At 42.3% G+C, this 22,150-nt stretch overlaps 12 protein-coding genes across 19 annotated transcripts; 6 read left to right on the top strand and 6 right to left on the bottom strand.

The window, feature by feature from the left end:
- The first annotated feature begins 194 nt into the window (after positions 1–194).
- On the top strand, positions 195–5,351 carry LOC6558059 (proton-coupled amino acid transporter-like protein CG1139). The gene is made up of 7 exons (XM_001984590.3): positions 195–498; positions 3,586–3,769; positions 3,829–4,015; positions 4,071–4,696; positions 4,759–4,934; positions 4,995–5,150; positions 5,210–5,351. The coding sequence occupies exons 2-7, from the start codon at positions 3,588–3,590 to the stop codon at positions 5,299–5,301; spliced, it is 1,419 nt and encodes a 472-aa protein (XP_001984626.1). The 5' UTR covers positions 195–498; positions 3,586–3,587; the 3' UTR covers positions 5,302–5,351.
- Positions 5,352–5,676: 325 nt separating this feature from the next.
- Positions 5,677–7,271, bottom strand: LOC6558406 (2-aminoadipate transaminase). The gene is made up of 4 exons (XM_001984589.3): positions 6,989–7,271; positions 6,814–6,932; positions 6,454–6,755; positions 5,677–6,397 (listed from the first exon to the last, which is right to left on the bottom strand). The coding sequence occupies exons 1-4, from the start codon at positions 7,148–7,150 to the stop codon at positions 5,730–5,732; spliced, it is 1,251 nt and encodes a 416-aa protein (XP_001984625.1). The 5' UTR covers positions 7,151–7,271; the 3' UTR covers positions 5,677–5,729.
- Positions 7,272–7,358: 87 nt separating this feature from the next.
- On the top strand, positions 7,359–7,916 carry LOC6557248 (biogenesis of lysosome-related organelles complex 1 subunit 2). Its single transcript, XM_001984588.3, has one exon. The coding sequence runs from the start codon at positions 7,359–7,361 to the stop codon at positions 7,848–7,850; it is 492 nt and encodes a 163-aa protein (XP_001984624.1). The 3' UTR covers positions 7,851–7,916.
- On the bottom strand, positions 7,867–8,305 carry LOC6558237 (immediate early response 3-interacting protein 1). The gene is made up of 3 exons (XM_001984587.2): positions 8,205–8,305; positions 8,048–8,146; positions 7,867–7,969 (listed from the first exon to the last, which is right to left on the bottom strand). Exons 1-3 carry the CDS (start codon positions 8,290–8,292, stop codon positions 7,914–7,916), a joined length of 243 nt encoding a protein of 80 aa, XP_001984623.1. The 5' UTR covers positions 8,293–8,305; the 3' UTR covers positions 7,867–7,913.
- Positions 8,306–8,439: 134 nt separating this feature from the next.
- LOC6557307 (nurim homolog) lies at positions 8,440–9,532 on the top strand. Its single transcript, XM_001984586.2, has 2 exons — positions 8,440–8,860; positions 8,922–9,532. Exons 1-2 carry the CDS (start codon positions 8,534–8,536, stop codon positions 9,354–9,356), a joined length of 762 nt encoding a protein of 253 aa, XP_001984622.1. The 5' UTR covers positions 8,440–8,533; the 3' UTR covers positions 9,357–9,532.
- On the bottom strand, positions 9,484–10,504 carry LOC6558712 (nudC domain-containing protein 3). 3 transcript variants are annotated; one of them, XM_001984585.3, is made up of 3 exons: positions 10,391–10,504; positions 9,824–10,335; positions 9,484–9,770 (listed from the first exon to the last, which is right to left on the bottom strand). In XM_001984585.3, the coding sequence occupies exons 1-3, from the start codon at positions 10,489–10,491 to the stop codon at positions 9,484–9,486; spliced, it is 900 nt and encodes a 299-aa protein (XP_001984621.1). In that variant the 5' UTR covers positions 10,492–10,504. The 3 variants fall into 3 exon arrangements, with proteins under 3 accessions (XP_001984621.1, XP_032599450.1, XP_032599451.1); XM_032743559.2 differs by having other exon boundaries at positions 9,824–10,347; XM_032743560.2 differs by having other exon boundaries at positions 9,824–10,330; positions 10,391–10,430.
- Positions 10,505–10,790: 286 nt separating this feature from the next.
- On the bottom strand, positions 10,791–12,677 carry LOC6557755. The gene is made up of 5 exons (XM_001984584.3): positions 12,509–12,677; positions 11,446–12,445; positions 11,161–11,375; positions 10,911–11,092; positions 10,791–10,851 (listed from the first exon to the last, which is right to left on the bottom strand). Exons 1-5 carry the CDS (start codon positions 12,628–12,630, stop codon positions 10,805–10,807), a joined length of 1,566 nt encoding a protein of 521 aa, XP_001984620.2. The 5' UTR covers positions 12,631–12,677; the 3' UTR covers positions 10,791–10,804.
- Positions 12,678–12,836: 159 nt separating this feature from the next.
- Positions 12,837–13,228, top strand: LOC116805390. Its single transcript, XM_032736752.2, has one exon. The coding sequence runs from the start codon at positions 13,037–13,039 to the stop codon at positions 13,226–13,228; it is 192 nt and encodes a 63-aa protein (XP_032592643.1). The 5' UTR covers positions 12,837–13,036.
- A 41-nt stretch (positions 13,229–13,269) lies between these two features.
- LOC6558290 (protein suppressor of underreplication) lies at positions 13,270–16,811 on the top strand. 2 transcript variants are annotated; one of them, XM_032736737.2, is made up of 4 exons: positions 13,270–13,597; positions 13,658–13,857; positions 13,921–14,099; positions 14,286–16,811. In XM_032736737.2, exons 1-4 carry the CDS (start codon positions 13,270–13,272, stop codon positions 16,657–16,659), a joined length of 3,081 nt encoding a protein of 1,026 aa, XP_032592628.1. In that variant the 3' UTR covers positions 16,660–16,811. The 2 variants fall into 2 exon arrangements, with proteins under 2 accessions (XP_032592628.1, XP_032592633.1); XM_032736742.2 differs by having other exon boundaries at positions 13,507–13,597; positions 13,662–13,857.
- Positions 16,812–17,052: 241 nt separating this feature from the next.
- LOC6558694 lies at positions 17,053–18,097 on the bottom strand. Its single transcript, XM_001984582.2, has 3 exons — positions 17,747–18,097; positions 17,470–17,678; positions 17,053–17,404 (listed from the first exon to the last, which is right to left on the bottom strand). Exons 1-3 carry the CDS (start codon positions 17,938–17,940, stop codon positions 17,235–17,237), a joined length of 573 nt encoding a protein of 190 aa, XP_001984618.2. The 5' UTR covers positions 17,941–18,097; the 3' UTR covers positions 17,053–17,234.
- A 607-nt stretch (positions 18,098–18,704) lies between these two features.
- LOC6558213 (molybdenum cofactor biosynthesis protein 1) lies at positions 18,705–21,157 on the top strand. 5 transcript variants are annotated; one of them, XM_032736317.2, is made up of 6 exons: positions 18,705–18,777; positions 18,854–19,154; positions 19,223–19,316; positions 19,431–19,822; positions 19,881–20,340; positions 20,422–21,157. In XM_032736317.2, exons 2-6 carry the CDS (start codon positions 18,942–18,944, stop codon positions 20,475–20,477), a joined length of 1,215 nt encoding a protein of 404 aa, XP_032592208.1. In that variant the 5' UTR covers positions 18,705–18,777; positions 18,854–18,941; the 3' UTR covers positions 20,478–21,157. The 5 variants fall into 5 exon arrangements, with proteins under 5 accessions (XP_032592208.1, XP_032592205.1, XP_001984617.2 ...); XM_032736314.1 differs by having other exon boundaries at positions 18,857–19,154; positions 20,535–21,157; XM_001984581.3 differs by having other exon boundaries at positions 18,706–18,777; positions 18,857–19,154.
- Positions 21,154–21,973, bottom strand: LOC6558643 (probable prefoldin subunit 2). The gene is made up of 2 exons (XM_001984579.2): positions 21,765–21,973; positions 21,154–21,679 (listed from the first exon to the last, which is right to left on the bottom strand). The coding sequence occupies exons 1-2, from the start codon at positions 21,893–21,895 to the stop codon at positions 21,373–21,375; spliced, it is 438 nt and encodes a 145-aa protein (XP_001984615.1). The 5' UTR covers positions 21,896–21,973; the 3' UTR covers positions 21,154–21,372.
- Positions 21,974–22,150: the final 177 nt, after the last annotated feature.

Below are 22,150 nucleotides of genomic sequence, written 5' to 3' on the forward strand. Positions count from 1 at the left end.
TGTCTGGCTATGATTTTTTTTGCGACGGCTGATGCTGGTGTCGCTGCTGCTGCTGCTGCTGCTGCCACCCCGTCGTACCCTGAGAGAACGAGTCTTCATGAGTGGTTGTTTGCCTGCTGCTGTCATTACAATCGCCGGACAACATTTCGCACACTGCATAAAACCGGTGACCCACGTTGGGTCTGATTTAGTCGTTAGCGCGCGGGCAACACGATCACATCGCTCATTTTGAATCATTGATCGCAGTCGTTAGATTCAATCTGACACCTGACGCGTCAAGGCGACTTTTCGTCTGTTTATCAATACTTTTATCCTAAATATCAGGGGAAAAAATAAAAAAAAATATTTAAAAAACATAAAACCCTATGCTGTTTGTGGAAAATTCCAATTATTTTTATTACTCAACCGTAACGACCAGCTTCAATTGTGATAAAATAAAGTGGGCTTCCCAATTCTGTTTTAACTTGGTTAAATAACAATCTGTTCTTAGGCCAATCGGTAAGTTAAATATGTAGATAGTAACTCAGCGCTGATCTCGACAAGAATTTTGCCTAATGAACAACGGAAGTGAGAAAGCATTTGCGAATTACTAAAAACTCAGAGTCTAGCTTGAGTGCCTATTCGCAGTCCGGACTGTGATTAAGAGAGATGTGTGAGTGAATGAAACTAGCTGAAAATCTAAATTTAAATTAATTGCATTTAAAATTAGCGCTCTAATGTTGACGCAAATTATTGATCAACCGAACAAAAATAGAACAGTTAGTAATTACAGTCGAGTTCAATTGTTTTAAATCGGAAAATGAGCATCAGATGAGCGTAAAGGAGAATAAATGACAAATAAAAGTAATTGATATAGTTCTCACACACAAACATGCACAGATATAAAGACTCAATCGCCAAAGCCTTCCAAAATACATTTAAAATGATTACCTTTACATTTATTTTAAATTATTTTTTACATAATCAAGTTGAAATGTTACTGACTACAAGTGCTTACTGTATTAGTTAGTTAAGAGAATCACGAAGTTTGTCCGTTGCAGTCAGATATTTATTTTAGCCATTGGTGTTACAAATTAGCATTAAATTCAAATTTTTAATACATCTATTCGTTAAACTGGCAGCTGTGAATTAAAGCGTGCAGTTGCTGTGGACAGTTACGTGGCATGCGCTGCAGTTATTTACTAACAACTTGGTAATAACATTGTAAAACAAAATATTAAATGTACAGAACTGAACCCAGTCATTTATTAAATTAAGCCATTAAGTGTAACTGAAAAATGATCAGAACAAAAATATTTTTTTTGTTATGCAAAGTTAAGCAAATTTAAATAAATGTCCTCGACAAAATTCAGAGCAAGGCTAACAACTTTTTCAAGCTCAGTAACTGCTATTGATGACGCAAAGCAGTCATCAACATTACCAATTGATATTGCAAACACGACGCTGGCAAATGACTTTGGAATTTCAATCACAAATAATAACACCTGAAGCACCGCTAAGGCCGGACAGTAAACCCGGCGCATTGAACTCGTCCCCGTCTTCACTGATCCACAGAAGAGATTCTAACAAAAATCAAAGCCAATGATCGCGTGCTGATCACATTTTACACTTTTCATATCGTTTTTATTTCGTTTTCAATTATTTTGATTCACGTGCGCAGCAGCCATTCATGGAAATGTTTTTTTTTATATTTGTTTTTTTAAATTTATGACGCAAAATACAATTTGCATTAAATAACATTGCGCATTTGAACAATATCATTTTTGATTTGTATTTTGTCAAATGGAATATATTAAACGTTATAATGTCTTTGACAGCCAGACAAGTTTAACTTGCCTCTCTTTTTGGCCTAATAGTAACAACAGCTCATCTGGTTTGAACCGGTTACAGTTCATTAATTAAACAATCGACGTTTTTTTATTTCAATTTTGCTATATTTTATTTAAGTTTCGCATAAAACATCTGAAATATTTATGGTAATTTGAATTAAAAAATGCAAATTAAAAATTAGATTAATACGTCAACTAAACAAAACATTTCAAGGGATTTTTTTTCAAAATTGACGTATTTCATTTAATTAGGAGAAATATTTCAGATAATTTATTCCACTATAATTGATGTGAAATTTGAAGAGGAAAAAGTCAAAACTAATAAACAACTTTTATGCTATACTATTTTGCATAGTCATCCACTGAAGAATATGCAAATTAGAAAGCTCTTAAAAGATTGCGTATATTTGACAATTTTTCCATAGAATTTAGTAGACTGCAAGTACAGCTGTAAGTTCAAAATTACTAATTAGTTACAGACGCAATATTATCAACATATACTAGACATTAAGCTTGTTTTGTTATTATTGTGGCTGCAATCGTAATTTTGTTTTGTTTTTCATTCAGCAAAGTCATTTGGCTATATTTTTTAAGTGACTTCCGTACATCGAAGCTGGTATTCGCTAGATATATAGATACTTATCTTTAAAAAACCAGCTGTTCTTGAAATTATGCATGCATCACTTTCAGTTAGTTCGCCAATGTGGGTGTGAGAAAACTGGACTTACAAGAAATGGTTATTGAATTAAATCAAAATTCTACGCATCGTTGAATTAGGTTCGACTGGCCTTCAACCTGAGTTTAGGCCACATCTACATATATAAATATATACATATATATATATATATATATGAGTGTGCCATTGTTTATTATGTTGCTATTTAAGTGAGGGGAAGTAAAAATGCTTTGAATACTTTACATTCAACATGCATTTACCCGGTTCTATATATTATGTATGTGGAAGTCAAAAAGTCAACTTGTACAATTAAATATACTAATTGAGCACGGCGCTCAAAAACCGGAAAATATTTCACAAAAACAGCAACGGTGACGTATGCTTTGATTTGACAAAATATCCATTTCTCGCTTTTGGGAATCAGAGATTTGGTGGCTTAGGTTAGCTATTATTTAGTACCTATTAGCTGGACAATAAAATGTCAAATATTTTCTAATTAAGACACAGGCATCTGTTGCTTGTCTCTGAATAAGCAATTGTTTATGTCTAATAAAGGGGGTAACGGTAACAGCTAAATAACTATATGAAACTCACACAAATAACGTCCAATCCAAAGCCAGTCACAATTGACGGTAAAATTGGCTGCAATTACAAAATGTTAGCACGTTTCATGCACGACAAGTTGTTGGCGATGTTAAACACACACACACACACACATAAATAGGCACACACTGTCACACACACATAGGATCACACTGTCACACACACACACACATTACAAACATATAGCAGTCGAAATACCGTGTGTGCAATCATGTGGCTCATCTGCCGGCGCAACGATTTCCTCCCACTGAACTTGACATTGTGCTGGGCCTGCTTTTAATTTAAAAATATGTCAAGCTATTTTCAGCTGCATTTGTTGCGGTTAGATAGTTCGCGATCTTTATAGGTAGTGTCAATTTTGTGTGGAGAGACTCGCCTTTGATTTATATCACAAATTATAAGTGAAATTTCGCTGGAATCCTCCGTTTTCTCAAAGCATCTCTTTGGTCTCTCTCTCTCTCTCTCTGTGTTTGGCAGCCATGAGTAAAAATGGACACAGCAATACGGCGTTTGTCAGCGATCATGTGGACAACATTAAGCAGCCGAGTAGCAACCAATACTCGCTGGAGCTCGCTGAGAAGGGTGGCAACAACAACATCAAGTCGTCCAAAAATCCCGACTACAATCCCTACGAGCATCGCGAGGTGCCGCATCCAACAACGTAAGTGCAACCACGCAACCATAAGCGAATAAATATTCAAATCTTTATACCATCAATAGCAATTGGGAAACATTATTTCATCTGCTGAAGGGCTCTCTGGGCACAGGTATTTTGGCCATGCCAAATGCCTTCCGGAATTCCGGTTACGTAACGGGTTCCATAGGCACCATTATGATCGGTTTTATATGCACTTACTGCATACATCAGCTCGTTAAGGCCGAGCTTGAGCTGTGCCGGCGCAAGAAGGTTAGTTCGCTGGCAGCTTTAATCTTATCTGTAATTAACTGTAATCTTTTTTTAGATGCCCAGTATGAACTACCCAGCTGTGGCGGAGAATGCGCTCAGCGAAGGTCCCTCATTCTTTAAGGCATGTGCCCCATACATTGGTACCGTAGTGAATGTATTTCTGCTGATCTACCAGCTGGGCACCTGCTGTGTCTATGTTGTCTTTGTTGCGTCTAACATCAAGTCCATTGTGGATGCCGTCTATGAGACGAATGTAGATGTGCGTCTGTGCATGATCATCATTTTGATACCGTTGATACTTATTAACTGGGTGCGACAGCTCAAGTACCTGGCACCATTCTCCACGCTGGCCAATTTCATTACTATGATATCCTTTGCGATTATCTGCTACTATATATTCCGTGACCCCGTTTCAACTGAGGGCAGGGATGCCATTGGCAAGTTGGAGAATTTTCCGCTGTTCTTTGGAACTGTTCTATTCGCACTGGAGGCCATTGGTGTCATTTTACCGCTAGAGAATGAGATGAAAAATCCACACAAATTTGGCGGTTCCTGTGGTGTTCTGAACGTGTCTATGATAATGATTGTATTCCTGTATGTGGGCATGGGCTTATTTGGATATCTCAACTATGGTGCCGGCGTGCTGGGCTCCATCACCTTAAATCTGCCGGAACATGAAATGTAAGTTAATTGCTGCTATCAGTGTTGAATGAAACTAAAAACTGTTTTCATACCTATTAAAGTCCGGCTCAGTGCGTCAAGGGCATGCTAGCGTTTGCCATCTACATCACACACGGCTTGGCCTGCTATGTGGCTATTGACATCACCTGGAATGATTATGTGGGCAAGAAACTGGGCCCGCAGCGCAATAAACTATTCTGGGAGTATGCGGTACGCACGGGTCTTGTGCTGATCACTTGTAAGTACCTATAACTTGGGTCGATTCAAACATATCTTAATTTCTGACGTGTCTTCGCAGTTCTTCTGGCCGTGGCTATACCCAATCTGGAGCTATTCATTTCGCTCTTTGGCGCTCTGTGCTTATCGGCTCTGGGACTGGCTTTTCCAGCTCTGATTCAGATCTGCACACATTGGTACCAGACCACTGGTATCAGCAAGGGCTGGCTGCTTTTGAGTGAGTATTCAAATTGACATATATTTATGTGATAGTATTTAAAAACCTTTAATTTACAGGCAACTTTGTGCTGATTATTGTTGGCATTCTCGGCCTGGTAATTGGCACGTATACCTCCCTCAAGGAAATTGTCCTCACATTTACAGAGTAATTTGTTATTTTTTTACAATTGTTTTTTTTTTTCTTTCCTTTTTGCCACGCATTTTAATTGTTGTACAAACAAAGTATTATGCACAAAATATGCAATACAAAATCGGTAAACATTCTCAGAACACATGACAAATAAGCTAAACAACAATGGGGGGTCAATACAAGGGGTTGCATGTGTAAACTACTGTTTTATAAAGTTAATCTTGAATATTTGTATAATTTTTATCAAAATTGTGATATTTTTATGCATTGTGCCCAAAAAAAAAAAAAAAATATTAAGATACATATATTTAATACTATGTTCGTAATTTAAACAATAGATTAAGTACTAAGTCGTATATTTATAAGCATTATTTAAAATACGATAACAAAGAACAACAAACAATAAAAACCATTTGGCCATATCATAAAATCAAAATATAATAACACTCATTTCTTCATAAAAGTCCTTAGGGCCAGACACAGGCGCCTGGTGCCATCCGCTAATTTTGCCTTGTCGTGGAAGGCTATAGATAAACGGAAGAATTGCTTACCTTTGCCTTCTTCTACTGCAAAACGTGTCCCGGCAATGAACGAAATCTTCTCATGCTGTAAGCTGTATGCCAGAAAATCTCGCGCATCCAGCTGATCTGGCAAACGTATCCAAATAAAGTAACCGCCAGTAGGCGTCAAGAAGTGACAGCTTTCAGGCAAATCAGTCTCAAGTACTGCTGTGGTGGCCAACATTCGCTCCTGGTATGCGGTGTGGAGCCGTTCAATATGCGGTTGCGCCAACTGCAACTCAAATAGACTGCCCAAAATTCCGGATGTATAGTTGTTGAAGCAACCACCGCTGTTAATAATGCCACTGCGATCAAGCTGCGGTTTGATGCGTGGGGGAACCTCCAGCCAGCCTAAGCGCACCCCAGGTCCAATAATCTTGGAAAAGCTGCCATTGGATATGACATTGCCAACGTAATCCGCATCCGTTTGTTCATCATAGGCGAAAAGACGCGAAAGTAAAGGCTTTTCACCATAGTGCAGAATGTTATAGACATCGTCGCACAGCACTAAAAAGTCGAATTTGCGTGCCAACTGCACAATTCCACGACAAACAGCTGCAAGAGGAACGGATTAAAGATTTGTATAGGGTCAGCGCTTGTATTATGCTCACTTGGAGAGAACAATATGCCAGTTGGATTATGGTATGTGGGTATCGTATAGTAAATGGCCCAAAATTCCTTGCTCTCCGATTTGAATTGCCGTTCGCTTACCTTCACCTCAAGATCGTTGAGATCAACACCATCTTCGTTTAGTTTAAGGGGAACAATTTGAAGGCTTGTAAAATGTTTCATGCTGTCCAAAGCAATCATATATGTGAACTCATCAACAAATATGTAGCCATTAAAGTCGATCAGAGTAGAGAGCACGAAATGCAATCCTTGCGTGGCGCCAGTTGTGATTATCAAGTCCTCACTGAAAGTAAACAGATGCATTATTTACGCAAATCGATATAAATCATTTAAATCCTCACCTGCTGACGGGATTGTTGTACATTTTGCTGAAATACTTGGCGATTTCATTGCGTACTTCATAACAACCACTTGTTGGCCCGTATTGAAAAAGTAGCGACTTGTTTTGCTTTTCATCTTTCTAGTTACAAAAGAAAGGTCATCATCATTCTAAGATAGTAGCTGATAAGAACACACCATTTTATGCGCAGTTGCCTGCTGGAAAATATCACAGCATGGCTCCAATAAATCTGTGCCTGGAGCACCGACGCCTAGATTTAAAATATCCGGCTCGTATACATTCCAAGCGCCGCCATCAAAAAGGTGCTTGAGCTTCAGCTCTTCATTCTTCTGCGACATTTAAACGTGTTATCTTTGAAACAAACCAAACCATATAATCTAATTCTAAATCAGGAAATCAACTAGCTTTGCGCCAAATACTTTATCCATTCACAATAGTAAACTTGCATTAGCCATTCACAACACAAACCATTCACAGAAAGCCGGCGACAACAGCTGTTCTAATTTTGTTGTCGCAAAATTGTTTTGGGAAAAGTCGTCACATAAAATGGAAGAGCAGCCAACAACAAGCGCTAGCGCTGCTCAAGCCCGGGATCAGGAGCACAATCCGATGCTGGACTCACCGATGCGTGGCCCAACACTGTCGACATCAACATCTAGTTTCGAGGCTCTGGCACACGCCCACGATCCCAATCTAAGCAAGCTGGCCACAAAGATGTTCCAGAAAACAGAGGAATACATAACACAAGAGCTCAATGCGCCACTGGAGGATTACAAGCTGCTCGAGGAGATGAACAAGGCAACTATTGCCAAGTACAAGGATATGCGGCAAATTGCTGAAAACCTAAACGTATCCACCAATGAGCTGTGCGGCAAATTCCAACAGTTGGCGCCGCTCATGCAGCAAATCGACGATATTTCGGATACGGTGGACAAACTGGAAGCGGCTGCCTACAAGCTGGATGCGTACAGCATTGCGTTGGAGAACCGGGTCAAGTGTGTGCTGCAGCGCAAATCGACTCAGCAGACAGTGGGCTAATAATAATTGCAACTCATTGGAACGAGCATTACTAGTACATTTATTAAAATTAGATTTTAAGCACTATCCAAGTAACAGTTTAAATATAATCGCTATAATATTAAGAAATATCAGCGGAACTGCAAAATGGGAAAACATGGGACACGTGTTAGTTATTTCTGTATTGTATTGCATTCTTGCACTACTACTCTACTCACTCTTGGCCACGGTGCGAATAGAGCGAATGAGATTTAAGACCTGATCCTTGGCGCTTGGCGCCCCAAAATCCTGCTGACCGGCTTGTCTTCCCCAGCCAACTAAAAATGAATCGTGTCAGTTTAGGTTGGTATGGAGCTTTTGCATTGTCAAACTTACACTTTGCCAAGAAGCGTTCCTCGTGCAATATGCACACTGCATTGAGGCAGAGCAGTGAGGCCTCAATTAGTGTCCAGAGTGTAAACATATTTCACAATTACCTAAATAATAAAAATATTAATAAGTAATTGTTGACGTCAGTTTCAAAGCCAAACTTGCTAATCACTACGAGACGCGCACACGTACACTCAGCTGTTTGCAGTTCTAGGGAGACCATAAATTACAAATGCAGTGTCGATTTACCAACACTACAAAATTGTTGCTAGTCGCATTTAGTTTGTTTACTTCAGTTGTACATTTTTTAAAAAGTGAATTGAGAAGCAAATATTATGCCGTCTCTCGGGAAAATTATTGTGCTGCTGACCTCAATAGCCACATTCAGCTATACCTTTTATGTGGTCAGCAAGCTGACGCTGTTTCTCTCCCAGCCGCGATCCATTTCAAGAGCGCACACCTGGATCTTTAATCTGCTGGACAACAAATCGCGCCTGGAAACCGCCTATGGGCCAATTGTGTTGGACACTTTGTATGTGATTGGCTTCATTCTGCAGCACAGCTTCTTCAAGTCAGCATTGGTGAAAAATCTCATCTGCAAATTGCACTTGGTTGCTGCAGAGCGAACTATTTATACTCTGACGTCATCGCTTTGTTTACATGTAAGCAACAAATAGCCTTGATTTGTGTTTTATGCTGTATAAATTTACATTATTTGCTTAGTATTTACTGCAAAACTGGCTGCCCGCTCAGTCGATTGTGCTCTGGCAGATAAACGTGGATGAGAGCGCACCGCTCTGGTGGACTTTTGTCATGACCCACATATTATGCTGGACTATCATCTACGGCGGCTGTTTTATAATGGATTTGGGTGAATTGGTGGGCATCAAGCAGGCCTACTACGATATGCTCAACTACTCGGAACCGATTGCCAAGAAATCGCTGGAGTTGCGCAATCTTTACGCACATGTTCGTCATCCATCGTTCGTTGGCTTCACTTTGATTCTGTTTGTGACCAATGTGATGAGCTTCGATCGGCTGCTGCTCGCCGTACTGCTCACAACATATATGTATGTGGCTTGGTCCACCGATCGGACGGATTGCGCTTACCAGCAGAGGCAGCTGCAGCGCAAGAAACAAGAGCTGAAGACTCAGTGAGGACAACTGTAGATGTCCATGCCATAGCACTAGCACTAGCACTAACACTCTCAAAGCTATGAATTTAATTTTAATAACACACATTTTGTATTTTCTCATCAGTTTTATATATGTATTGAATAAATGACTAACTCATTCGCACCACGGACGGATCGAATGGTTGGCCTTTGAATGGCGATCCTTCGGCATCCCACGCTATGCGTAAGCGTTCCAAGGTCTTTGCCTGCTCGGGATCTGTGGCCTGTAAACTGCTCTGTTGCTGATCCGCTGTCATTTGTTGCACCCGAAGCTTCTCAATGGCCAGTTGCGAATCCTGTGGTAGTTCGTCTATATAGCGTTCACAGTCGAGTTTCTTTATGTCGATGTCATCGTCTCCATCGAAGAGTCGCTCCCACCAACGCTCCTTGGCTTTGTCTATACAGAAAAAAATGTAGCTTAAATAGTTATTATTGTTTTCAAATGCTTACCGCAGCTGATTAGCAGCCTCCCATCCTCAATTGACCACAGGGCATCGGTGTGTTTTATACGCTGACTCAGCAATCCCTCTAAGATTACATGCTCTGGTGATGCTCTGCTGCTCACCTTGATTTGCTGTGCTTTAATATCAATGCACAGTTGTTTATAGGTTTTTATTTCCCTTGGCAGTTGGACATGGATCTCCAAATCGCTTAATGTTTGAGACCAGCAATGATGTTCAAATGCTGCGCCGTTCTTAAAGTCAACAGGCTCGAAACCGGGAATTTTGATAGCCTTACTTGACTTTGTCGAAGATCTGTTTTCTTCAGTTTGTACGGAGATTTCTTGAATCGCCGGCGGCGCATCTTCGCCACTGCCACTGATTCCGCTCTCTGCGGTCATGGTTTGCAACCAACACTCCGGGTCATAGCGCAGCATTGCGCCGTACAGTATCTGATCTCGCATTCCTTTGGGAAACCCAATTATGTCTGCTGCATCCCTTTTGGTATGGTAAAAATCTGTGCTGCAAAGAAATCTTAATTTTATGCTATCAAGCCGTATTTAAAAACGTTTCTTACTTGCGTCTCAAGAACCCGAACACTCTATCTAAGAATCCAGTGATTGTTTTCTGCTCCTGCAATATTTCCATTAGCATTGCATCGCTACGTTGTAAGTCCATGTTTATTAAATAATCTTGCACATTAAACAAAAATTTGAAGACATAAATAGTGGCAGTGTTGTCAAACGACAGCATAAATTATGCTTGGAATGATGAACATTAATGAAGAAGAGAGGCGCGCAATTGTTTGTTTTAAATGCATTTTTAACTCAGCCTTAGCGAATTGAAAATTAAATACTTAATTCCATCTTATTTATTACAAATATATAATTACATTGTTTGCATGAGTGTACATTTAACAGTGTGCTTATTAATTATAGATACCTAATTTATAGGATTCATTTATTTCCCAATTTTTAAACTTTGCTTAACTTCATTTTGTAGGCAGCACTCCAAGCGCACATTTTGACCAATTATTGTCTACAATAGATGCAGTTTAGAAAAGTTATTAAATAACTGCACGAAATGCCTAATCTTACCTTTATCCAGTTTCCAGAGGCCAAACTCTGAATTCTCGAATTCGCTTTCAGTTATATCCATTGACTTATTATCAGAAATTATATTCGTAGCCCCATTCATAGTTTTCATTTTAATATTACTTAACTTGGTCACGTCCTCAAGTTGTTCGTCTGTTAATGGTGGATCCACAAGTGGCAGCAAACTAAAGAAAATAGACAAAAACGAGATTATAACGAAAGACATTTTAGCATAATCGATTGGGAACTTTACCCTTTCAGGATGGGAACTGAGTGGATGTTAAGGGGACCCAGTCTGCTCATGAGAAACTCACGCTCAAATACCAAAGATCGTCGCTTTTTTGTACTCTCTCCAAAGACTAATGTGAGAGTCGTATCCACGCCCGAGTGGATGAGCAGACTGCGCATGATCTTCGATATCTTTGGTTTATTGAGGGTCGAGAAATCCACAGCCTTGACTTTTGAGTTCTAAAATTAAATACAATAAGTCAAATGTTATAAATACCCAAAGCAAAATAAGACTATTTTTGCTGCATACCATATCCAATTCCTCTTTGTACATGCGCTTCATGCGGCTCAGCATGCCAAAAGTGTGCAACATTTTTGTGGCCCAATAGCTTGCACCGCGACGCCTCTGCTCATCGACATTTGGATTCTCAGTCAATTGGACGAAGGCCACAAACACATTCTCGATGTAACCTTGCGTGGCCAACAGCCGAAATAGGTCCTGGGTAGCCTCAATGACAAGCTCCTCCTGTTCGCTGTGCGTGAGGCCAGCACCAAGGAAATAGTTCATTTGGAGAACACCAGCCATATAAATGTCCAGCAGATCCTTCATTGATGATGTTTGCCGCTTCACAGCCGCACCCAGTTCGGTAATCACTTTATCAAGGATTTCGCTTGTGGTTTTCAGTTTCTTTGTAGAGCAATAAACTCGCATCTTGTTGAACTCGGCACTGGTCCTCAGTTTTTTGATTTCCTTCAGCTTTTGCGCCCCCTTCAGCTGGCACTCCAAGGCCAAATCGTACATTTCAAACAGGATGCCCAATTCCTTTTCAAATTTTGCCATATCTTTTCGCTGCAACTTTGGTGCATCCAAATTGTTCATTGTCTCAGTTTGTGGCAGCCAGTAAAAGTTACGCAGCCATTCCACACAGTGTTCGGCCGTGTTGCGCAGAACAGCCGTCGGCGGTAACTCCTGTCCGTGAGCACACAGATGCCTCAAATCTACAATAAAGGATTGCAGGCCCAGTTGGCGGGCCGTGTTGTACATGCTGGTCATGTTATGGCTTTGCATGATCGACGACATGAAGTTGAAGAAGCGCGTAAATGAGCTAGCATACGTTGTCCTTATGTTGGGATTGCCCTGTTTATCCTCCAGTTGCGCCTTCATCAGCACTCCAGTGGCCAGCACAGCAGCTGGACAAAGGCTACCGCGGCGCAGACTCCAGATACGCATTTGGCTGAGCGCCTTGCGACGATTTGCAGTTGTCGTCTGCTTCGAGAACAACCAATCGTAAACTGTGCTGAACTCTGTGCTGTAAAAGGAGTTAATTAATTGGGCAACATTCGCTTGGGGAAGATTGGGGATAGATTCGCACGTGTCTCGCCAAGGGGTCACCACCATTCTCTGTTTGGCTGGCGAAGGTAATGTTGCTGCCATCGGGGTATCATTGTCATGTTTTCTTTTTGTGGTTGGCTTGCCACTCCTTGCCATGGACATCCTCAAGAAATAATTGTTTATTAAGCGCTTCAACTCCTTCAAGTGTAGATCACAAATATATTGTGTGAATGGCGATATACAGCAGTCACCAGTCGCAGCTATCGATATGTATTTGCATGTCTAGTTGCGATAGTTGCGCATCACTGGCTTGCATATACAGTTCTGTATAACGTAATAAATAGACACAAAGCAAGAACGAGAACTATATTTCTGCAGATTTTAAGTACGATTTAAATGTATATTGAGTGATTAAAATCAGCGCTTAACCTCATTGGAAATGGCGTAAATTTGTATTGCGAACGTTGCAATCAGCATCATAAGTAATCGTCCTTGGCACACACACTTTGCACGCACCGCATAATACGCGCCTTTTTCCGAACGTTTACCTGCTGCATTTTATCTACCCATGCATACCGTTTACAACAAAAATCATAACAACAACAACTTTCCGGATATTTTTTATCCTGATTACATCGATGGACCCCTGACGTCCAAGAGGATGATAATTGGATCGTTTTCGATGTTTGTGATATTCTCCTACCTGGAATTGCTCTACATACTCGTGGCAATCTATTTGGCGCTGCACCACGTCCGCTAATAGCAAGAGAGAAAGAACAAATAATTATTTAAGGCAGGCAAATGTATCATTTTATCTCCGAGCGGACAGCGGAACTGCGCCTCTCCGAGAACGTGCTCATTCCCAGTCATGCGACGCAGTATTTGAAGTGCTTTCAACTGGACGCTGTGCGTTTTCTCTACGAGCGGCTGTCCAAACAAGAGTTTTGCATATTTAACGATGAGAGTGGCTTGGGCAAAACTGCGACAATTGTCACACTCTTAAATGGCCTGGGTGCGTCGAAGAAAACGCTCATTGTGTTGCAGAACGATGATCAGTTGCTGGCTGGCTGGCAGTTTCACCTGGGCATTCTATCCGATCTGCCCGTATGCATTCTAAAGGATGTCAATGGTCAGTTTCATTCTAATTTCATCATATTTTGTGTAGTTTTTAATTGAGTTTATTTCGCAGACAGCACAGAGTCGGCGCATAGCGTTTATCTGAGCAAATGGAGCGTGTTGCGCAGCATTGGGGATCTCAGCAAGCTGAAGTTTGACTATGTCATTGTTGATCATCGGGGCTACATGCTAAATAACAACTTCTGCACTTCCATGCTACTGCAGCAATACGAGCGCAAAGTTAACATTGTGATCTCTACTGTGGACTTAACGGTGAGTTGAAGAGGAAATTGCAACAAGCAATTATATATTAATATTCTTTGGCTTGTTCCCCAGTCCGATGTTAAGTTACTATATAATGTGCTACGCTTGGGTGGATGCCTGGAACATCAACACAAGAGCTTCCGTATATTTAATCTGAAATTCAATCTGCCGGATGTTAAGGAGGTGCTTAACAAGCGTGTTGATCTCGAGGATTACTACAAGCAGCGAGGTGTTCTTGGCGAATACATCAAGTTGGTGAACCTAAGCAGTAAATCAAACGATTACACAATATTGTTTGGAGAGTTGAAATAGTTTCCAAAATAGTTATCAGTAATGTTGCATTTCAATTTGAATTTCATCACATTTGGAAATTATTTTATGAAATTGTATTGTTGGTATATGAACTATTTGACAACATATTTTATATTTGTTTGCAGGGATTTCCGGCTGCGTCGATATCGCCACCAGTTCGAGTCATATTTACCTCTAGTCACGCCGGAACAATACAAGATTAATGTATCGCTTTGGATGGGTGAAAATATAAGCAATTCTACCATAAGTGGCTCAAGTGTAGACCCACCATCGGAAGCACGCTCCACGGGCAGCACTGGTGAAATATTCGAGTGTCTGATGAGCATAAGACGAGAACGAGAATTGGGCCAACAACAGGATGCAGAGAAAATATCGCTATCCGAGCACAGTGACGAAGTGGTAGCCATGGAGCCGTTGATTTTCGAAATGTCCGATTCAGAGGCGGAGGCAGACGTAAACGTGCCGACGCAAGCCAAAGTGTCAACCACGGATGTGGTGGTGCTATCCAGCGATGATTGTGAAATAATTGCGACGCCAAGCACTCCGCCACAGTCCTCACCAAAGGCAAGCACGTCACCAATAGCCAAAACCAAGCGAAAGTACACCAAACGTGTCAACGCTGCGAAGCCAACAGAGCTAACCGAATCGGAGAACGATGAACAGCCAAGCAGTCCCTCGAAGATATTCGCCAGAAAATTAAATGTTAAAATAAATCGTCTTCATTTACCCAAAATGCAAAAAAATGTACTAGCAGCAATTAGTTCGAAAATACCCACAAACCAGTTGACAAAACCTGCGCCTGCGCCACGTGAGCAACCGACTCCATTGCCAGTTAAATCGCCTGTCAAAGCTAAGCCGATGCCAGAGCCTAACGCACAAAATGTGAAACAGTTATCGCCAGAGCCACGAACGCCCAACCATCAGAAGACGTTGCCAATCACGCCAAAGACTGAGCCCAGATCAAAACGCGCACAGGAAAAAAGTGCTTCAGTTGTGTTGACGCCAAGAGTGACACGTGGAATGCAAAGAATGACGCGTTCAGCGGAATCGCGACACAACAGCAAATATATGACACCACATTTGGTATTAGGCTCAACGAAACGGAAACGCAACATAGACTCAAATCAAACGCCCAAAACGAGCAAGCGCAGAAGGGAGCCAATAGTTATGCAAGAGGAGGCAGCTCCGACAGCAAAGCTGGAGTCGACAGCAGAACCCAAAATCAAAAAGCCAAGGGGACGGCCGCCAAAGAAAACAAAATTAAGCAACGGATCAACGTCTTTGGCCAGCAACGAAAGTAAGGCAGTGGCACCCCGCATATTAAGAGGAAGACCGTCGAAGAAAACGATATCTAAGGATCCGAAGTCCTTACCAATTAATTCAAAGTCTCCCATAATTCAGCCAGCTGCCACGCCAGAAATAATTAGTCCCGGCTCTTTCTTGTCGGACTATTCGTATATGCAATGCGCCCAGAAACTACCCGAGAATCTTGCAGAGCTTGGTTCAATGGAATTGCCAGAATTTCGTGTACCACTTGCGCCGCCGGCAACGCCACTAATGACGCCACTCACACTGAATTTCTTTAGTGACTCGGAGGTGGTCGTCGTGCCCAATGGCAATCAGCAGCAATCAGATGTTGTGGTGATCCACAGTTCGCTTGACGAGAGCTCGGATCAATCCGCTAAGCAGTCACAAAGTCGGCGCACTAGAGCACTAAAGCGGAAACGTTCCACCCCACTCAAAGAGCAGCCACAACCGAGCATCTCCAGTTTTGGGCAATTACTGGCACAGCAGCGCGCGATGGCCAACAAATCGCCCGACATATTCAGCAACTGCTCCGATTTGTCGCAGCTGACGCTGGCACAGCCAGTGCCCTTCGAAGGCTTCAAGATCTTTGGATCGGAAGTAAAGCAACAGCAGCAACAACAGAAGCAGCAGCATTCGAAGGCACAACCAGGCACGATGACTAAAAAGAAACGTGAACGCTCCTGCCTGGACATCTTGGAGCAAATTTTTGAGACGAATCGGACTCAAGCCAACGAATCGGGAGTCCAATTGCTGCCAAATGTGTCCAGCCCCAAACAGGTGTTAACGCAACGACGTTTCTCTTTGCTGGACGATGACATCTTTGAGATAACCAATAATGGTGAATTTGGCAGTCGACTGCGTCTCACCGCCACGGGGCATGTGTCGCCGGTGCTGCAGCCGCAGCGCAATAAAATCACAAACTATTTGATTGGCTCCAGCAGTACACAGGAAGATGCTGGCCAGCGCACTCAATGCAGTCAAGGGTTGCGAAAGTCACCCAAAAGCATCAAATCGACACAGTCAACGAAGCTGACGCGATGGTTTGGTGCAGCAACATCATCAGCAGGAGGAGCCGGGGAATCCCAAAGTGTGCCCAACACACCTGTGGTGCCTGGCAAGAAATCGGGCTGCGCTCGCATCGCTCGCAGCGGAGGAGCTGGAAAACGAAAGCGACTAGATCTCTACAAGTGATCGGGAATAATGTTGAAATCTATTCAAAAAAAGACTCGAGAAACTCAAAGACTATGCAGTGAGTCAAGTTTAGATAATTTGTCAAAATTTTAAACTTTGTTTACGGCCGCCAGTAAATGGAATCGACTATTAAAATTCACTCAAGTTTTCAAGACATTTTTAGCTATAGTAGGTAAATTACCCCGGGTTAAATCGCCGTAAGGGTTTCTTACTGCCAAAACTAACCATACATTAAGTAACTCAATGAGAAGTTAACCAAACAAAATCAAATATATATATAATTATATAGATATAACAAAATGTATACATGTATTACAGAGGCAAGCCCCAAAAAAATATTGCGCCAATATTTCTATTGTGAGTAGCTCAAATCTGTAATTCATGACTTGTCCATTTAGTTTCCATACATATGCAGTTTGTGTATTTTAATCATTTTGTTGGCAAAAGTTTATCTTATTTTGTTGAATATCAATTACAATTTTTTTTTAAAAATATTTAAATGTCTAAATGTAAAAATTCATACATACACGATATACGATGACACATATTAAAGTGGACAAATTATAGATTCATGTTTAGGTTCTCTTAAAAATGTGCGTCAGATTGTGCATGACGGCGCGACGCTGGAACTCCAGCTCTCGACGACAGGCGCTGACGAGGAGAGGCGGACATTGATATTGGATCTTCTCATTGGCAAATGTATCGGTGCCGAGGGCGCTGAAGCTGAATTCGCTGAGCGAGCGCACTACAACCGGGAAATGTGTCACAAATATAGATCACACATGTGGCATGTATTAGAGAAGTACTTACAGCAATAGAGTCCGCCCAAGAAGCACGTCTCATGGGTCGATTGGACGGCCCAAACTAATGGGTGGACACCCGGCAGTGTCTTGGTCACCACATACTTGGCAGTCGCCTCGTTCAACCAGTGTGGCCAGTGCGACAGTCGCTCAGTATACCGCACCGTGTAGCGCCAGTCGTGGCTGTGCCCCTCATCATTAAGAATCTTAAAATTTAGGCTAAAATAAAATAAAAATTAAATAAATGTAGTCAATTGTTGCTATTTGAGACCCATTCGAGTGCTTACATCGTGGGATTCAGCAGGCGCATTTTGTTAAAGTCAGCCACATATTCCCAAACGGCTTCCGGTTCGGCGTTGCCGATAACGGCGTCAATTTGATATTTGTGATAGCCGGCGGAGAAAACAAAGACGTACAACAAGAGGATAACGCTGATCACCAGCGAGACCCGTTTAACTTTCCACAGACGCATGTTTTGCATGATTCAAATGTGTGTGTAGATTTGTATGTGCCACAAGCCAATTGGAATTTCAAATAAACAAAACGGCGCAATGGTGCCAGAAAGGGGAAGAGATTGCCCTCTGTAAACAATTTTCCAGCAGCCGAGCGACGAACCAAACAGCAACAAGGCTGGCCAAAGACTGAATATGAAAAGCATCGAGAAGAAAAGAGAAGAGAGTGTGTAAATATCTGAGTGGATCAAAGGCTGCCACAGTGGCGTAGTGCACAAGGGAGGATGGGATGTCGAAACAGTTACGTACATACAAACTTAGAAAAAAATAATGCAATGGTTATCATTTTTAGTAAAATTCTAGCAGTGGACAATTTTTACAAAGAATCAGCAAAAAATATATTGGTCGTTATAGCGCTGAAGCGCAAGAACTCTGCAATTATAATAGAAATGTAAATATAACAAAATCTAATTAATCTTTAGTTTTATTTAATTTAATAAGAATATAACTATTTATACTATATAGCGCAAAAGCTTTTGAATCAGCTTGTATTTAGTTGTACCACAAAATTAGTTATGACTTCATCATTAGTTTCAAGTCAATATGCAATTTACTACGAATTAAAATATGTGTTTGATATTTTATTCCCACTTACAGAGTATCTCATAGTGCGTTTGCTTTTGTCCATTTCCTGGTTTGTCCCACATTCAAGCTTATCAGTGCAAGTGTGTGTGTGCAGAGCTTTTGGGTAAAGCTCTAGATTATAAGCAACATATGATCTTGTCGTTCAGTTTGTAAACAACTCTTGCCGGTTGCAGGTCGGAGTTGGCGGAGCGCTCGATATCAGCGTTAAGAGGTAACGTGAGGTAAGCACTTGTCTCGAGTTAAAATTACTGATTATTAAAACTCAAGCTGTGGAAATTGTTTGTTTTGATGGCACAGCAGGAATTCAACTTACAGACCCCCCACTCAGCGAATTGTTGGTTAGGTAATCAGCCCGCAATTTGATTAGTTGAAAACATTTGTTAAAATGCGATTGTTGGTGAAACGCACAAATCTGTTGCTGACCCAATACACAGGGCAGTTTCGCCCGACGATGTCGATGACGACGCCAATTGCTGGAATGGCAACCGGTTCGCAATTTCACAAATTGGCTACAGCAACAAAAGCGGCGGCAGCAACAAGTGCCCAGCCCGACATTGAGAATGACAATAGAATAATGGCAGCGACTCGCCCAGCACAGGTAAATGTAATGAATGATAATTAATTTAAATTATATTGATGATTATTCTCGTTATCATGTTGATTTAGCGACAATTGCCAAGAGCTTCACCTCTAACTGATACCTTTGGCAGACATCATACATATCTGAGAATTTCACTCACCGAACGCTGCAATTTGCGTTGTAAGTTTTTGCCTTTTCCATTTACACAAAAATCGATTGAATGTTATCTGTAAATACTAAAAAACCACGTTGTTGATAAGCAGCTTAATTTGTGATGATGAAATTGCTTTGCAGGTGAATATTGCATGCCGGCGGAAGGTGTGCCCCTGCAGCCCAAATCACAGCTGCTTACCACCGAGGAAGTGTTGCGCCTCGCACGCATCTTCGTGGAGCAGGGTGTGCGCAAGATTCGCCTGACTGGCGGTGAGCCGACGGTGCGCCGCGACATTGTCGATATTGTGGCACACCTTAAGGCGTTGCCGCAGCTGGAGAATGTCGGCATTACAACCAATGGCCTGGTGCTGACACGACTGCTGTTGCCGCTGCAGCGCGCTGGCTTGGATTCGCTGAATATCAGCTTGGATACGTTGCGAAAGGAACGCTTCGAGCAGATAACGCGACGTAAAGGCTGGGAGCGGGTCATAGCGGGCATCGACCTCGCCATCCAATTGGGTTATCGGCCAAAAGTACGCATTATATATGCCTTTAACTTTTCGTTCATAATAATGTAATCTCTCCGCATAGGTCAACTGTGTGCTGATGCGCAACTTTAATGAGGATGAGATCTGCGATTTTGTGGAGTTCACTCGCGAGCGACCAGTGGATGTGCGATTCATCGAATACATGCCCTTCTCGGGCAACAAGTGGCAGACGGAGCGTTTGATCTCCTTTAAGGAAACTGTTCAGATCATTCGCCAGCGTTGGCCTGAGTTTCAGGCATTGGCAAATGGCCCCAATGACACCTCTAAGGCGTATGCAGTGCCAGGATTTGCCGGCCAACTGGGCTTCATTACCTCGATGACGGAACACTTTTGTGGCACCTGCAATCGTTTGCGCCTCACTGCTGATGGTAATATTAAAGTGTGCCTATTTGGCAACAAGGAGTTCTCGTTGCGCGATGCCATGCGCAGCGAGGGCAGCACAGAGCAGCAGCTGGTCGAGCTGATTGGTGCCGCCGTGCAGCGCAAGAAGCGTCAACATGCAGGTGATTAACAATGCTAGTTTGAATATTATTCCTTCCTCCTTGCGAGTTGTCGGTATTAATGGGCGCATTTGTCCTACGCAGGCATGCTGAATCTGTCGCAAATGGAAAATCGCCCAATGATACTCATAGGCGGCTAATCCACACCAAGAGCACAACATTCCCACCCCCCCAACTGTTTGCCTGTTTGCTTGCAGGCAACATCATCATCATCAGTAGGAGCAGGAGCAGCAGAAAGAGCAACAGCAGTAGCAGCAGGAGCAGCAACAGCAGGAGCAGCAGGCAGATCATGAATCATCCTCATCAACAACAGCTGCGCAACTGCAGCACTTTGACGCACATCAATGCCCAGGGCAAGGCACAAATGGTCGATGTCGCCAACAAGGCCAATACCACGAGGTTAGCCAGCGCAGAGGCCACCGTTCGGGTGGGTGAACAGCTCACCAAGCTTATAGCCGCCAATGAGCTGGCCAAAGGCGATGTGCTAAGCATTGCCCAATTGGCGGGCATTATGGGCGCTAAACAAACATCGCAATTGATACCATTGTGCCACAACATTGCATTGTCCTCGGTGCGTGTGCAGGCCACTCTGCTGGAGTCGGAGCATTGTGTGCTTCTGGTGGCCACGGTGCGTTGCAATGGTCAGACAGGCGTCGAAATGGAGGCGCTAACTGCCGTCTCTGTGGCTGCACTCACCGTTTACGACATGTGCAAAGCTGTGTCCCATGACATCTGCATCACAAACGTGCGCCTGCTGAGCAAGTCGGGTGGCAAGCGAGACTTTCAACGGCGTCAATAAAATCGGCATATATCAAATTTAGCTCTCATTCTGTTTTTAATTGTGGGGCGTGTTATGTGTGTGTGTGTGTTTGGGTGAATTTTAAAGGGGAGTTATGCGCCTTATTGCTAAAATTACATATAACATTAGAATCATAATCAATGCATAATCATTATTGTAGTGCCGCAAAACACAATGAATCCATCATCAATGATGCTGCTGCTGCTGTTTGGCATTCTTTACTATTTTGGGGGACATTAGTTGGACACCAGCACATTGCGATTTTCCGATTTGCTGCCACTCTCCGCCTCCGTGGGCTTTGTGGCCTCGGTGCCAATTTGTTCGCCTCGTATTTTGATGTTGTGCTCCTCCTTGAAGCTGTTGATTTCGACACCCTTTTTGCTCAGATCCTCGGTGACCATTGTGATGGTTTTCGCAATGAAATCCTTATTTTCCACCAGCTGTGGCAACACCTCTTTTACGGTTCGTTCGCACAGAACGCCACCAATCAGGCGAAAGCATTTGCGTTCCGGATCCGCCGAATTGAGGGTTTCTATCACAGTTCTAAATGACAAATAATAAATTGCGACAATTTCAGTTTAGTTGTTTATATTTTGGAGGTTATGGTTAGCGGCCCATTCTGACTCACTTGTGTTCGCGCAGATCCATTTGAAGAGTGTTGAGACTGTTGGCCAAGTTTCTTTGTTCGTTGCGTAGCTGTTGAAACTGGGCAACAATCTTTTCTTGCGAGATTTGGGCTTTGGGCGATTCGTTGCTCATTTTTCTAGTTAATTTTTAAACAGATGTCTGGTCAAGTTTAATGCTAGTTCGATAAGGTGTGACCGAATCTCCAATAATTGTCGTTTTTATTTATTTTTAGCCGCACTTGCAAATTGAGGTCACACTGAACTTGCTGGTTGGTATTTTATTGACCAGTGCTGCCACTTCCTGCAGTGCTGTTAGGCGGAAGTTTTATTTAAATGAGTTGGCAGCTCTATTATTGAGCGCGTTTCTTGAATTTGGTATTTCGGACAA

The sequence above is a fragment of the Drosophila grimshawi genome, unplaced genomic scaffold (assembly GCF_018153295.1).
Source record: "Drosophila grimshawi isolate 15287-2541.00 unplaced genomic scaffold, ASM1815329v1 contig_44, whole genome shotgun sequence".
In the NCBI taxonomy this organism is placed as follows: Eukaryota; Metazoa; Arthropoda; class Insecta; order Diptera; family Drosophilidae; genus Drosophila; species Drosophila grimshawi.

Excerpts from the sequence above, each read along its gene's own strand:
- LOC6558712 (XM_032743559.2), bottom strand. The coding sequence starts at position 10,491 with ATGGACTTACAACGTAGCGATGCAATGCTAATGGAAATATTGCAGGAG. Across the intron at positions 10,348-10,390 it reads TTCGGGTTCTTGAGACGCAA|ATTTCTTTGCAGCACAGATT; the intron begins GTAAGAAACGTT and ends CATAAAATTAAG. Across the intron at positions 9,771-9,823 it reads GAGGCTGCTAATCAGCTGCG|ACAAAGCCAAGGAGCGTTGG; the intron begins GTAAGCATTTGA and ends TTTTCTGTATAG.
- LOC6558290 (XM_032736737.2), top strand. The coding sequence starts at position 13,270 with ATGTATCATTTTATCTCCGAGCGGACAGCGGAACTGCGCCTCTCCGAG. Across the intron at positions 13,858-13,920 it reads TCTCTACTGTGGACTTAACG|TCCGATGTTAAGTTACTATA; the intron begins GTGAGTTGAAGA and ends CTTGTTCCCCAG. Across the intron at positions 14,100-14,285 it reads GTTCTTGGCGAATACATCAA|GGATTTCCGGCTGCGTCGAT; the intron begins GTTGGTGAACCT and ends ATTTGTTTGCAG.
- LOC6558643 (XM_001984579.2), bottom strand. The coding sequence starts at position 21,895 with ATGAGCAACGAATCGCCCAAAGCCCAAATCTCGCAAGAAAAGATTGTT. Across the intron at positions 21,680-21,764 it reads ATGGATCTGCGCGAACACAA|AACTGTGATAGAAACCCTCA; the intron begins GTGAGTCAGAAT and ends TTTGTCATTTAG.
- LOC6558406 (XM_001984589.3), bottom strand. The coding sequence starts at position 7,150 with ATGTCGCAGAAGAATGAAGAGCTGAAGCTCAAGCACCTTTTTGATGGC. Across the intron at positions 6,933-6,988 it reads AGGCAACTGCGCATAAAATG|AAAGATGAAAAGCAAAACAA; the intron begins GTGTGTTCTTAT and ends TTTTGTAACTAG. Across the intron at positions 6,756-6,813 it reads TACAACAATCCCGTCAGCAG|TGAGGACTTGATAATCACAA; the intron begins GTGAGGATTTAA and ends GTTTACTTTCAG.
- LOC6558059 (XM_001984590.3), top strand. The coding sequence starts at position 3,588 with ATGAGTAAAAATGGACACAGCAATACGGCGTTTGTCAGCGATCATGTG. Across the intron at positions 3,770-3,828 it reads GAGGTGCCGCATCCAACAAC|CAATTGGGAAACATTATTTC; the intron begins GTAAGTGCAACC and ends TACCATCAATAG. Across the intron at positions 4,016-4,070 it reads AGCTGTGCCGGCGCAAGAAG|ATGCCCAGTATGAACTACCC; the intron begins GTTAGTTCGCTG and ends ATCTTTTTTTAG.
- LOC6558694 (XM_001984582.2), bottom strand. The coding sequence starts at position 17,940 with ATGCAAAACATGCGTCTGTGGAAAGTTAAACGGGTCTCGCTGGTGATC. Across the intron at positions 17,679-17,746 it reads CGCCTGCTGAATCCCACGAT|CCTAAATTTTAAGATTCTTA; the intron begins GTAAGCACTCGA and ends ATTTTATTTTAG. Across the intron at positions 17,405-17,469 it reads CTTGGGCGGACTCTATTGCT|TGCGCTCGCTCAGCGAATTC; the intron begins GTAAGTACTTCT and ends TCCCGGTTGTAG.
- LOC6558237 (XM_001984587.2), bottom strand. The coding sequence starts at position 8,292 with ATGTTTACACTCTGGACACTAATTGAGGCCTCACTGCTCTGCCTCAAT. Across the intron at positions 8,147-8,204 it reads GGAACGCTTCTTGGCAAAGT|TTGGCTGGGGAAGACAAGCC; the intron begins GTAAGTTTGACA and ends ATTCATTTTTAG. Across the intron at positions 7,970-8,047 it reads TATTCGCACCGTGGCCAAGA|TTCCGCTGATATTTCTTAAT; the intron begins GTGAGTAGAGTA and ends CCCATTTTGCAG.
- LOC116805390 (XM_032736752.2), top strand. The coding sequence starts at position 13,037 with ATGCATACCGTTTACAACAAAAATCATAACAACAACAACTTTCCGGAT.
- LOC6558213 (XM_032736314.1), top strand. The coding sequence starts at position 18,942 with ATGCGATTGTTGGTGAAACGCACAAATCTGTTGCTGACCCAATACACA. Across the intron at positions 19,317-19,430 it reads CGAACGCTGCAATTTGCGTT|GTGAATATTGCATGCCGGCG; the intron begins GTAAGTTTTTGC and ends ATTGCTTTGCAG. Across the intron at positions 19,823-19,880 it reads AATTGGGTTATCGGCCAAAA|GTCAACTGTGTGCTGATGCG; the intron begins GTACGCATTATA and ends CTCTCCGCATAG.
- LOC6557755 (XM_001984584.3), bottom strand. The coding sequence starts at position 12,630 with ATGTCCATGGCAAGGAGTGGCAAGCCAACCACAAAAAGAAAACATGAC. Across the intron at positions 12,446-12,508 it reads GTGACCCCTTGGCGAGACAC|CACAGAGTTCAGCACAGTTT; the intron begins GTGCGAATCTAT and ends CTCCTTTTACAG. Across the intron at positions 11,376-11,445 it reads ACAAAGAGGAATTGGATATG|AACTCAAAAGTCAAGGCTGT; the intron begins GTATGCAGCAAA and ends ATTTAATTTTAG.
- LOC6557248 (XM_001984588.3), top strand. The coding sequence starts at position 7,359 with ATGGAAGAGCAGCCAACAACAAGCGCTAGCGCTGCTCAAGCCCGGGAT.
- LOC6557307 (XM_001984586.2), top strand. The coding sequence starts at position 8,534 with ATGCCGTCTCTCGGGAAAATTATTGTGCTGCTGACCTCAATAGCCACA. Across the intron at positions 8,861-8,921 it reads CGTCATCGCTTTGTTTACAT|TATTTACTGCAAAACTGGCT; the intron begins GTAAGCAACAAA and ends TTATTTGCTTAG.